The sequence below is a fragment of the Bubalus bubalis genome, chromosome 23 (genome assembly GCF_019923935.1).
Source record: "Bubalus bubalis isolate 160015118507 breed Murrah chromosome 23, NDDB_SH_1, whole genome shotgun sequence".
Taxonomy (NCBI): domain Eukaryota; kingdom Metazoa; phylum Chordata; class Mammalia; order Artiodactyla; family Bovidae; genus Bubalus; species Bubalus bubalis.
Genome location: NC_059179.1, coordinates 45,316,225 through 45,329,920, shown reverse-complemented (window position 1 = coordinate 45,329,920; position 13,696 = coordinate 45,316,225). Strand labels below are relative to the sequence as shown.

The 13,696-nt window shown below is 39.3% G+C and overlaps 1 protein-coding gene across 4 annotated transcripts in view; it reads right to left on the bottom strand.

The window, feature by feature from the left end:
- The window catches only part of EDRF1 (erythroid differentiation regulatory factor 1), a 33,817-nt gene extending 20,259 nt beyond the window's left edge, over window positions 1-13,558 (bottom strand). For 3 of the 4 annotated variants that reach the window (XM_006080429.3, XM_006080430.3, XM_006080433.3), the window contains exons 1-12: window positions 13,303-13,558; window positions 11,609-11,817; window positions 9,597-9,663; window positions 8,859-8,984; window positions 7,668-7,792; window positions 7,273-7,429; window positions 4,217-4,318; window positions 3,826-3,947; window positions 2,996-3,107; window positions 1,730-1,877; window positions 1,532-1,640; window positions 1,126-1,237 (exon numbers count right to left, since the gene is read on the bottom strand). In XM_006080429.3, coding sequence (XP_006080491.1) covers window positions 1,126-1,237; window positions 1,532-1,640; window positions 1,730-1,877; window positions 2,996-3,107; window positions 3,826-3,947; window positions 4,217-4,318; window positions 7,273-7,429; window positions 7,668-7,792; window positions 8,859-8,984; window positions 9,597-9,663; window positions 11,609-11,817; window positions 13,303-13,410 — 1,497 coding nt within the window. In that variant the 5' untranslated portion in view covers window positions 13,411-13,558. The remainder of the gene's footprint in view (window positions 1-1,125; window positions 1,238-1,531; window positions 1,641-1,729; window positions 1,878-2,995; window positions 3,108-3,825; window positions 3,948-4,216; window positions 4,319-7,272; window positions 7,430-7,667; window positions 7,793-8,858; window positions 8,985-9,596; window positions 9,664-11,608; window positions 11,818-13,302) is intronic. The other variant, XM_006080431.3, reaches the window with a different exon arrangement.
- Between the last annotated feature and the right edge of the window lie 138 nt (window positions 13,559-13,696).

The window sequence follows — 13,696 nt, the reverse complement described above, 5'->3', positions numbered from 1 at the left end:
ACAGGCATACACACAGAAACATTCCTGATTCTAAGTACCAATGCTCTCAATGTACTGTAAAATCCTCATGCGTTGACATGTTTATTTCCTGAAACTATTCCCAGCCTTCTCTCTTAAGAAAAAATTGCAACTGTGTTTCACTGGAGACAAGTTTTCATATGTAAAGTGTCACAACTAAAATATTAGCAAGCCATCACTCTGTATCAACCAAGAAACTGGAATTTACCATACAATTTACAGTTCTAGGGGAAAAACCTCCATGAGCTTAATGAGCAAAAAGTCCAGAAATTTCTGATTTCCCTTAAAATCAGCATTTATGTATCAGCATTATTCTGCTCTATTATTTAAGTAATTCTTTATCACAGACATGCAATAGCCTTAACACTATTTTCTAACTTACTAACCACCACCTTAATCTGCAATTAGATATTTAAGCCAAAAAGTGTTCTGCCACTTTTCTTTGAAACTAGTTTCTCTTGGTTTGGTCTCCTATCTCCAAATTGAAGATGGCTACAATTAAAATTAACTTGACTCTTTAAAAAAAAATCATAAATCATAATACTACGTATCTTTTCTGATTTAAACAGGATACAACAACTAGCCTTACGCTGAGACATACAATTATCAAGTTCAGACCACTGAGGTTTGTAATAACGGTGATGTAAAACCATGGGGTGCAAGACTGAGGTTTTTTAAGAGAATGTGTCCACAGAATGTGGACCTTATTCATGTAAATGGGTCTTTCAAGACAGACTATAAAATAGTTTTCCACTTTCTAACAACCGAAAATACAAAGGAAAAATGGCACTACTTTGTTAAAATTATGTGAGTTCTAAATTTATAGAACAAAATCTGGCGAAATCAATTTTAATATATTTGATTCAATAAACACAAAATATTTCAATATGTAACGTGTACACATGTGCACACACACAGACTCTTCAAAATTCAGTGTGTGTTTTCCATTTAAAGCACATCTCAGTTCAGATTAGGAACAACATGTGGTAACTGGTTAGCAAACCAGATGAGGCAGTTACAGACTATGCATTAGGTGGCGTTAATGTCTGGGCAACCATTCTCTATCAGAACGCCAGAATTCTTTTAAAGGGTGTATATTAATCTTACTTGAGGATGTCTGCTTTTGTCCAGCAATTTAACACAATTCAGAAGCAGGGTTCGAACTGTCCCGTAGTGTTTCTTATTTTGATTCTTCTTCATCATCATGTTGCAAGCAACCCTAAAAGGAGTTTATATCAACTTTACTGCCCATTCATCATTTTCTCCAGACTCAAGTCTAGGCATGCTCTTCTTTCCTTCCAGCAGAATAAGGGCATAAGAAACAACAAAACATTGCGTTTTACACCCCTGCTCTTTTCCCTTTCCCTATTTATTTTGCGACAGTATATAAATGTATATACATACACTTTTTTTAAACTATGAAAATCTAAAACCTTGGCATAGATAGTGAGGCCATATACTTAAACCTTTTAAATAAGGCTACTTCTTCATCTTAACTTCTTAAAGCACTCACTTATATAAAAGAATAGCCACTGGCATTGTGAATGGATTTTGGTATTTGTCTTCAGTTTCTTCACAAAGAGTAGTGAGATCGTAGAGCTTCACTATATCACTGCCACTTGCTGGGAAGAAAACAAAACAAAAAACCAAATAATCCTCATTTTACAGTTGCCACTCAAATCAATGATTACTCATTGAAACATTAGCTTACCTTTAAATAGCCAATAGGTATGTCCTTCCTTGGTACAATTAGATTTTAAAAATGATAAAATATTTTGTGCAATGTCTTTTATGACTTTAGTAGAAAAATTAGAGTTTTCCAAATTGGGAATTTCTTCTGTCTTTATCATTTCATACTTCTATAAAACAGAGAAAAGACAGTTTGAGAAAACCTGCACAGCAACACTCCTCTTATTAAAAAGAGACCACATGTATAAATCCTGCAATTAGAGACCTTCGCAGCATGAGAGTTTAAGGCACTGGTTTTCGGTCTTTTTTCTGCTCTAATACTCTGAAGGAATCTGACCCGTCCTTGCCAGCAATGTGGTGGTTTACCACAGGAATAACTCTTAAGGGAGAGAACCACAGACTTAGGCACATCTCGTTTCTGTCCCAACCACAGAATAAGTTGCACAGTACACTTTCTTCCATTCTACCCTCATGGTTTTCAGCTGGGAAGGTGATAAATCAAGGTAGACTTCACCCAGTAAGCTTTCTCAAAATACGTTATTTTTGGCTTTTTCTTTTCCCAGACACCAGAGTCACCTGGGCAGGATCTCCAGTGCACACTGCTTTTCCTTTGAGCCCTGGACTATTCCTTTAAAGAAATGGAGCACAGGGGTGGGGAGGGGTGGGGTGTGTGTGGAGGAAAGGCTGCAAGTCTATCACCATCACAATCTCTAAAGTGCCTCCTCATTTTTTTTTCTAGCTTGTCTCCAGCTCACACTTCCCTAAATGCCTCTGAGCATAAATACTCTATAAGACTAGAAACTGCAATTCAATTGGAAAACAGACCAGATCAAAACAGAAGCGACCACACCCTCAACTCTGGTCATCCAGACTTGCTGTCTACTTTATGCAATTACTGCAGGGCCCTCCCTCAACATTCCGCATCAAGTATTCATATCTGTACACCGAATAGCAGTACACGATACTGAACAAACACCTTCACTGTTCAGACACTTTGAAGTAATTACTATGGGTGCTTGCCTTAAAATTACAGTTCTCCGGCTAAAAATGTAGATTTTAGAATATTTATGACCTGCTCACAAATTACCTATAAGTTAAACTCCTGTAACATCTAGAATTCTGACAGCACCAACTCAAATGTAATAGCACTCTAATTTCAGTTTAGCCATAGTTATCTTCCTTGCCAAAATACACCTTACTCAAGAGTGTTAAAAACTTTAGTGAGGTACTTTCTGCCCCAATCTGTAGTTGAGAGATTATTTCAAAAGTCACACTGTATCAGGCTTACCTGTACAATTCCATTTACATGAAAACACATGACAAGCTCTGGCACGTTGCATATCAGGTTGTCCAACCAATAGTCAATTCCAGTAAGCACGTTAATTGGTTTGTTGTTATCCCTAAAAACACATTTCTGGTGTTATTTGATTAATGAAAATGTTGCATTACAAATCATCTGAGACTTACTTTCCTCATTAGAATGTTTTAATCTGTTCTCCCTAGTTGGAGAATGCCATTTATGCTTCTCTTCTGATGAGACATGCATACGCAGCTCATGGGGTACGTTGCGCTTCACATCTTCCCATAAGCTTTGCTTGGACTCCTAATGGGTGTCCATAAGAGCTTTCAGGAGCAAAAGGAGGAATAACGACACAGATGACTGGGAGCCTACTGCACGGTCCTCACACAACCTGCAGTGAAGACTGACCAGCACACATCACAGCACCCAAGTCAGAACTCATACAGGATGGACGATGTGAACACGTACAACTGGAACATTAAAAAATGCTTACAAGCAGTTAACAGGAAGCTGGTAAACCACCTTAACTGGTTAAATAAACTGTACTCTATTCTCACAAGTTGTAGATTCAGACCTAAGACTCAGTCAGTACAGCAGGTCTCTGACTCCACTACCAAGGACTAGAGTGAAAAGCCAGCCACAGGGTTTTCAGCACTTGCTGAAACACTCCTTCCGTACTGTGGCCATTTCAACTGGTGGAGGAAGGAGGGAAGTGGAAAAAAAAAAAAAAAAAAAAAACTAGAAAAAGGAAAGGATGCCAAAATAAGCAGGTGAAAGCAAATTGGAACACGATTCTAAAGGAACGTAAGTCTAGTTACCTGAGACGTAAGCTGACTGCTGGATATCGGCCGCCTCCAAAGATAGGCATGTTGGAGCCAACTAACATGTGTATGTCTTCAAACGTCCATAAAATATTCCGAACAAAATCATTTTTAAGACCCTTTGATTTGAAATAAAATAGAAAGATTATATAATAAACAGGGGATCTATAATCTCCCCCCATGAGCCACAAAAAGACTAGAAGAAGGAAAAGACAAAGAAAAGATAAATGAAGCCACAGAGCTAGAAGATCACAGAGATGCTTAGGAAGAGATTTTTAGGATCAAGTGGATTTTTTTTTCCCTATGAATTCCAATTTAAGACTAGCTCTTAAATGACGAAGTAGACTGGGGATGTGGTGTCTCGACTTGGACCCCACAGAGAGCATACCTGACTGTTCTCCCCGTCATTGAATAAAGGAGTCAGGTTTTGTTCTTTAGGCGCTGAGGCCACATGCCCCACTATGTATGAGGGTTCAAGAGGCTCACTTCCCTGTGAAAAGTGCAAGGACAGGAGTGATTCTGCTGTCATAACTTCTTACAGATGGCCTACTGTTAAAGAGTATCACCCACACATCAAGGCATACAGCTCAAACCTGCTCTTGTAAATTACAGCTGATATGAATCATTACCTCTCCTCACGGGGTGCATACCTCAGTTCCTAATTGTCAGTCACTATAATAAGCTAAACACATTCAGATCTTACTCAAATCAAGACTAAAGATTTATTTTAAGCTTTCCAAGCTTTTTTTCCTCTTTTTTGGGGTGCACTGAACAGGACTGCTCTTTCAAAGCCTATTCCATCACTACTGGATTAAAAATTTCCTAAGAAACCTCAGCCATATTTTTGTGACACTGGTCATCAGAACAGTCCTCAGTTTCTAATGTGTTTTTCACAGAAGTCTAGTCTCTGGGGTACTTGGTGGAAAATTCCCAGAGTCAGATCTGAAAAACACTGTTTACAAGGATTTGCTTTTGGAGAGTAACAAAGCTTATTACCATAAAAGGCTCCTGAGAGGTCCTGCACTGGAATAACCTACATGACCTCTATATAATCCATTAGTCCCAAATTTATTTGATCTTGTAACACTTTTTATTCTTATTACAGATTATTCTTATTATTCTTATAATTATCTGTGGAATATATTTTGGAAAACACATAGGAAGAGGAACCTTTAATGTAGTAAAGGCAGTCCACTGATTTTCCAACCATTAGGGCAGCTGCCATTAAAAACCATTAACACTAAACCAAGACGAGCAAGCATATGTGTGTGTACCTGTGAGCATATATGTGTGTTGCTTATTCCCATTTGTGTGCTAATAAGCTTAGCATCAGTTTTCAAAGAAAGTAGATATGAGGTAAGCAGTGGGAGATCCCCAGTGCTTTTGCATGTCTTCTTTGCAAAGGTCCTTAAAGAATTTCAAACATGTACAGTTTTATTTATACAGACAAGTTATCGACCTGTGGATCAATTCCCAAAATTATATTTGCCACGTATCGCTTTAGTAGGATTTATAGGTTTCTAGGTTATAGTGTTCTTAATAAAAGTTTGGCTCCAAGGCCAGACCAGAGAACTACTTAAACTCTATTATTGCTTAACATGGGCCTCAAACTTGCCGCTTTAGTCTTGGGAGCAAGAATTCATGAATTGAAGTTTAGAGATTTATATATGTCACAGAAACCATTCTGTAAAAGAGTATTTGTAGGCAGGGTAGCTCTGCTTAGGGATATGCCATTGCCCAGACAACCTGACTGCTCATAGGGCAGTCTAAATGTGTGGAATATACAGACACAGCGGAGTACTGCTGTGAGAACAGGTCGCTGATCAGAAAGACCAGGGTTTAAACCCTAGCTTGAACTTCACCAGCTGTGTGACCACAGACAAACATCTACTTTTTATGAGCTTTATTTACTTATTTGTAAAACGATACCATCAACATAATACATATGCAGCTAAAAGGATGAAAAATACACACCCCATACATGGCATAAAGTATGTGGCATAAGAAGCATTAAATAGATTCCAGGTCACTTCTTCCACAGGCAAATCTATAGATTCTCAAAAGCCTCCAAAGTTTTTCAAAGTAACCTTTAAAGGACAGAATGATAAAGCTGATACAGGGGAGATGGGCAGCAGGACTAGGATTTTCATTATGTGGTCTTTTTATAATGTGTGTGTTTTGAAGTTAAGGAATACTAAATAATTTTTTAAAAACTCCTTAAGTAAAGTATAATCACATATTTTGCTGTTGGCCAGTCGCTAAGTCATGTCTAACTCTTTGCGAGCCCATGGACTATAGCTCACCAGACTCCTCAGTCCTCCACTATCTCCCAGAGTTTGCTTAAATTCATGTCCGTTGAGTCGGTGATGCTGTCTAACCATATAATCAAATACAGAAAAGTACATAAATTATACAGAATACAGTATAATGACGAATTAGAAAACAAATTATCCATGTAACCACCACCCAAGTCATGACATAGAACCCTGCCAGCACCCAGCACACATGTCCCTTCTCATTTCTATGTTAATAACTTCGCTACCTCCTGGGTTATCACTATGTGGACTTGGATGCTAATTACTCCCTTACGCTTCCTTACAGTGTTCCCAACTCTGGAAAAAAATTAAGTTCACTACACAGTTCAGTGAGGCATCTCTATCTGAAAACCTACTAAACCAAAATCAGGTTAAAGGTATTTTGTCTCCTATGACCTTATAATTTGCGAGGACAGAAACAATCTAAAAATGAACGTTCAGTGTGTGAGAGCACACAGTCAGAGGAGAAATGCAATTTACCAAGTTACCTCAAGCTTGTCAATTTTCCTAAAAATAAACATGCACCATTTACATCTATGGAGTTACTTGACAGACACAATAAGGACAAAAACAAATGAATAGTAAGAAGAAACCAAAAATATAAGAGATAAAAGAGGTCACAGTCCATTCTCTCTTCTTTCTAAAAGCTTTATAACGTTAATGTAGGTTAAGTCTTAGCAACTCCACTGAGAAAATGTGCAGAGCTATTTCAGAACTAACAAATCCAACTGAAAGTTAAGGTAGAAGGCTAGTATTTAAATTACAAACAGGCCTGTGAATCTCAATATCTGAAAGGCACTTAATATTTCCACAGTTTAAATACACTATATCTCCTTATGACTATGAGGAGATAAATCAGTATTGATAAACATATTAATAAGCTATTTTAAATGTGGTAAAACTTTAAAAAATATCTTTGAATTATTTCTTGAAAAAAATCTGATCTAGCCATCCATAATAACCCTTGTAAATTCCATACTGAAAAACTAAAAAAAGGACTTTTTGTACCTGTGAAGACATAAATTGATAGAATATTTTTTACTACTATTTCTCTATTTTTTATTGATAGGATAATTGGCTTTGTCTCCTTAAATGATTTTGCTGAATTAGCATCTAAGCAATGTCTAACCTGACTGGAAGCACTGGGATCTTCAGAGACTGAAGAAGGCATTTCAAAGGGGGCAGGCCATGAAGCCCCATCTGAATCATTGGTCTGATCAGAGCTGGACGACTCCTGCTGTTCTGTGGCAGACGGGACAGGCTGAGCAGCTCCATCGCCATTGATACTGGCCAAATCAGAAGCAAAAAAAACCCACATTGTTACTTAAGCTACCTTTATGTAACAGCCCACCAGTTTTAAAAAACTAGATTCTATAACCAAGCATAAATCTCATTAAAAAAAGGAATACAGGCAAATGTCACAATAACAGTAGCCAAAAAATTACCTTTACTGGCTTCAGATTAAGTTTTATATCATAATCTCATTTTTTCTCTTCAAATGAAAATAAACAAATAGCTAAGTACCTGTAATACAAAAACTTCGAAAGAATAGCCTTCTGATACCAGTGTTCTTTGCTTTTTTTCTTCCTCTGCCATTTCTGATCAATAAGTCTTTGATAGAACTCTTTTAACCATGTCCAATCACCAGTCTGGTAACATAAGAAATTGATAATTAGTGCCTGGGATAAGTCCCACTATGCACAAAGCATTAAAATTATCTGTGTGTTTATAAGCTGCAAGGAAGCAGGGCTGTGATTCTTAAGACCTTGCCCAGTGGCTAACACATACAGACTGAACTGAACTGTGATCTTTACAAATAGAAAAACATTTACTATAAATGTCAGTTTAAATCACTGTAACTTCTTTTCCTTTATCAAAGCATTGCAAGAATATTCTTTAAGAGTCGCCTATGGGAGTGAGTGGCAAGACCATGAACTATTTGCAATCAAGAACTATTTGTAACAACAAGGTAAATACAGAAATGTAGAGTCAGCTTTCAGAAGCTGCAGCATTATTACATTTTACAAAATAATGGTGACTCCCCTCGTAGTTCAGTTAGTAAAGAATCCACCTGCGATGCAGGAGACCTGGGTTCAATTCCTGGGTGGGGAAGATCCCCTGGAGAAGGAAATGGCAACCCACTCCAGTATTCTTGCCTGGAGAACCCAATGGACAGAGGAGCCTGGCGGGCTACAGTCCATGGGGTCCAAGAGTCAGACACGACTGAGCAACTAAACCACCACCACCAAAAAATGGTGCAAGACAACAGTCATTTACCACACACAATTTGAGAAGCTCTGCTTAAAGAGAACCAGTTAATTCTGACGTAACTATATATTCAGAGGAATAATTCGCTAAACATTTTTCACATTTCCTAGCAGCCATGTTTCATGACAATCTCTTTAATACAGACATGAAAGGATTTTTCAAAAATTTAACCAGTCCCTTAAACTTCGTATTTTTCATAACTTTCTTCACTTCACCCTTTTACTTATAAGAATTCTGGCTACTGGTATCAATAAAATAAGTTTCTCTACTGTTCTCTTTTCTACCTTTTTCTTTATTAAAGCTTTTTAATCTTCAGTTAAACTTTTCATTTCTTGGTTGAAGCACTCAACCACGTTTTCACTTTCTCCTTTCTTTGAAACAAAATCACATTTCTAGTGCCCATAAGTTGTTAAAACAGTGCTTTTCTTGTTATTTCTCAAGATTTACCTGAGATGATCTCATAAAGAGTTCCTGGATATCTAACTCGTCTAACAAGAGAGTCCTTCCTATGCGGTGCACAGCCATGCTCACGTGTGATTTGCTGTAGGGAATCTTCAGAAGCTTTTTTATGTTCTTAAAAAATACAAAAGGAAAAACAGTTTAGAAACACGTTTGCGGTATGATCTGGAATCTTTCAAATTTAACTTCACTCAGTTTTAAAGCATAATAAACCTTATTTCCTTAAGTTCATACAAACTGTACCTTAAGGAACTACCTACAAACCCATGGAAGACAGAGCTTAAAACCAGAATCACCCACACTTAACCAGTCTCCGTGTGTTAATGTCAATGACAAAGATTTACTTTTACATGATGGAATTTCATAAAATATATACAGGTCACACTGTTGCAGTGACCCAAGCTTTTAGCATCTCAGAAAAAACTGGCCAACTAAGCATCAACAGATTTTACTACAAGTATCGTATCTAATTTTCAACCAGCAACACTACATAACCCAACACTGTAACTGCTATCATTAAAATACAGCCATCAATACCACTGCCAGTATTTTGCGAGTTGTTCCTCCTCTTTGAGGAATGATGCAGTGTTACTTTAATAAAAAAGGTGTTCAATAATCAGACAGTTGTAGCTTATTTCATCAATAATTTTTCCAGGCTGCAGAAAAGAGCAGGCTATAAATCCCCAGCACAAACATCCCAATTATAGTCGCAAAGAGGATACTTACTTCAGAGTCAGAGACAACATCCACATCGTTTCCCACTGAATCAATAAAGTCGTATGCCATCCCAAAACTAACGGAGAAAACAAAGGCCACAAAAATCACGTTCATGGTGGGGCAGGTGGTGTTGTAACAGAATATTGTATTTCAGCACTTCTTGGATACACATTTTCCACACTTTGACATCTCTGAAAACAGTATGCCTATCACCATTACAGTTGGCTAGTTTTTCCTTCTTAGTGGTACATAAAATAATGGGGTCACTTAACAGATATAGAAAACAAGACTTGTGGTTGCCATGAAGGACTGCAGTTGGGGAGGGACAGACTGAAGTTTAGGATTAACAGATACAAACTATTATATACAGGATGGATAAACAACAAGGTCCTACTGTATAGCACAAGGGACTATATTCAATACTCTATGATAAACCAGAATGGAAAAGAATATGAAAAAGAATATACATATATGTATATCTACATATAACTGAATCACTACTGTACACCAGAAACCAACACATTATAAGCCAACCGTATTTTTTAAAATTTTGTTAAAACAAATAAAAATAATGGGACAACTTAAAATCAATGGCACCTTAAATTTGATACAAGACAGAAATACAACAGTAATAGAAGCAATAATAGAAAATATTTAGAATAAAAACAATTACAATCATTTTTATTTTTGTAGTCATGAAATCTAAAAAAATATGCAATGGAAAACAGTCAGTTTGAGTTATTCTTTTTAGATGGGGAGACAAGAAAAACAACAGCAGAAACATTTATAAGGATTTTAGTCTCTGGGATCATGTTCCCAGTGATATACACTAGTACCGTTTTAAAAAATGTATGAGAAAAAAATGCACACAACACCAATTCAACCAGGAGGAGAAAAAAATTGCTCACTGAGCACCAAACGTGTGCCAGGTACCACGTGAGGCACATCTATAATCTGCAAGTGTGAAAAGCAGCTGCCGTCACCGTTTTTCAGTGAGGAGGTGGCAGAGTCAGAACACTAATTTAGGACTGCCTCACTTCAAAGTATGCTGATGATTTACCACATGGGCTAGGCAAGTTCTTAACCTTTCCAAGCCTCACTTTTCTGAAGGAAAGTTAACAGCACCAAATTCAAAAGGTTGTTGACAGAATGAAACGAGATAAGCACATAAAGTACTCAGCAGTGTCTGTACACTGTCAATATAATTATCAGCCAAATCACTTTATAACATTTAATTCTGCTTTATTAAGCCATTTTTCTAAAAGAAGACAGCGAACTATTTGCAATTTTTTTGCTAGTATAAATAATGCTACATACAAGCAACATTTTGCAAACATTAACTTTTACCTCCTGAGGCATCAGGATAATTTCCAAATCCCTGGCACGTAAGGTATTGCTATATTTATGGCTCCTGCTGTATGTTATGTGGAAGTACTTTAGGTTCAATCACTGAGAGGGAGAAAGGGAAGCCCCCACATTAAAAGGTCAACAAGAATATGGACATCAGTACATTCTTCTCTGTAAGACCCAGGCCTCTTTCTCAACCTTAAATACCACCAGCAGAATTTCCAGCAACTGTCAAAGTCAAGGGTATATATCTAAACATGCTGTGTTTTTACATCACTGTTGTTTCAGACCAGACAATCGACCACCATTTAATGAAAAATTCCACAGAACAGGTTAGGCAGTTTTAAGGGTTTTCCCCCTGAGACTCAATATTCACATAATCAAAAGGTATGAAAACTGGCTAAAATGAAACTAGTTAATTGAATTTTAGTGGTCAAAATTCATCTTTGTTAATAACAATGCAGACTTGAAGGAAGCATATGCAATTGATATCTTCATATTTTAACAGAATCCTATCATTGTGAAAAAGCACAATGAAAGTCAAATATAATCTTTTTCTAAAGCGAAGTCTTGGCATGTTGATGAGCATTATAAATTACGCTGAAAAGCAAGTCTTAAGAGTTTTAAGGTGGAGGATTGAGGAACAGGTAAAAATGTCATTAATTAATATTTACCTGGAAAATGGCTTGCTTTTCCTACTATTGCCAAGAATGGTAGTTCCTGCCGGTCCTAGCTTGGCACTCTCTCGTAACCAGTTGGCAGGTGGGAGTTTTAAGTCTGTTTTCTCTTCAAGGCGTGCAAATGCCGTCCGAGGAGGGGCAGAAGAGTATTTCACCACAGCTCGGCTCTTCACTTCATTGCCTCCGAGAAATAAAGCTGATCCCTGATTAACATGTTAAATGAAACTTTAATGTACATTACTAGGAATTAAAAAAAAAAAATCCCATCTTAATAACTGAAAAACCCTACCACATCAGGCTTACAAGAATATGCTACATGTTACTAGCAGCAGTTGATAAATGGGAGCATAAATTTGTACAATTTACTTAGCTCTTTTTCACATAAATTCAAAGAGAAAAGATGAGTCAAGGAGTATTATGGTTATGGTTATTAGCTAGGAAACAGGCCATTCAAACTGTCTTTTAAAACATTCATAAGGGCAGAAGCAGAAACCAGGGAGTAAACAGTACCACAGTAACTAAACGCAAAGTGTAATAAAACCTCTGTTCAATATTAAACATGTATTTTAATTTCAATAGCATGCATCATTTAGGAAGTGGTTTGTGGTAATATCTGGGCCTTCTTCGTTTATAAGTGTTTAGTAATTCATTGGTCAGTCTACTACACAAATACTCGGAATGTCTAACTTCACATCAAGGCAAGTCACTGGGGGATCTGCAGATTTCACCTGCATACCTCCAAGAAGGCTCAGGGTCTGAGTTAACTCTTCCAACCTTCTCTCACACAGTCCCTTTTCAGCCAGGCAAACAGTTTGCGCCCTTCAAATACTAGCTCAGTCCCATCTCAGTGAGCACACTCTCTGTCCTCCTCCAGCTCTGCAAGGCTGGGTCAGTTTTGGAGCCACTTGTGGTGTTGAAGAAGACTCTCAAGAGTCCCTTGGGACTGCAAGGAGATCCAACCAGTCCATCCCAAAGGAAATCAGTTCTGAATATTCATTGGAAGGACTGATGCTGAAGCTGAAACTCCAATACTCTGGGCCATCTGATGAGAAGAACTGACTCACTAGAAAAGACCCTGATGCTGGGAAAGACTGAAGGTGGGAGGAGAAGGGGACGACTGAGGATGAGGTGGTTGGATGACATCACCAACTCCATGGACGTGAGTTTGAGCAAACTCCGGGAGGTGGTGATGGACAGGAAGGCCTGGCGTGCTGCAGTCCATGGGGTCGCAAAGAGTCGGACACGACTGAGCGGCTGAACTGAACTGATTCCTACCTGCGCTCCTCGAGAGAAGGGATCGTGTCAAACTCACCTGTGGGCTGGCATGGACTGGGAAGCCAGGGTCGCTTTTGACACGCATGACTTGCATGGTAAATATATGAGTCGACAGGCACACGGACTTTGTTTCCTCAGGAGGCCCGTAGGGAAGACTTACATGGTAAATACCTGAGTACCTGTCCAGAGGCACACGGACTTTGCTTCCTCAAGGGGCTCGTCGGAATGACTTGCATGGTAAATACCTGAGTACCTGTCCACAGGCACACGGACTTTCTTTCCTCAGGGGGCCCGTCGGGGAGGCGTGGAGAAGGCTCCACCAGCCGCCGGGCACCATGACATCCCTCCCGGGCCGAGCCGACCCACAGCCACCCGCGGGAGCCCTGCAGGTCCCGCCCCCACGGAGGACTCACCTGTGCAGAAGGTTCCTCAGACTCCCCTTGGGACAGGAGGCTGAGCCCTCCCCGAGCAGCGGCCCCGGCCGGCGGAGCCTCGGCCCCGGCCTCCTTAGAGTCCGCCATCACCTCGTGCCGGGGAGGCCAGGCGAAGCTCGACCCGAGGAGCCGAGACGGATACCTGGGGCCCAGCGGCGCCGCCGCAAACAGCGGAGCAAGCGCTAGCGAGGCCCCGCACTTCCGGCCTCTGACAGGAAGAACGAGAGCGGACGCGTTCAAATCTCGCGAGCTTTGTGCCAGAGGCCCGGCCCCGCCTCCCCCGGTGGCAGCCACCTTCGCGGAGGCGGTAGGGGTGGGGGGCGGGAACTGTAGTGCGCCTGCGCCTGTCAAAGGCTCTTCGGAAACTAGGTCT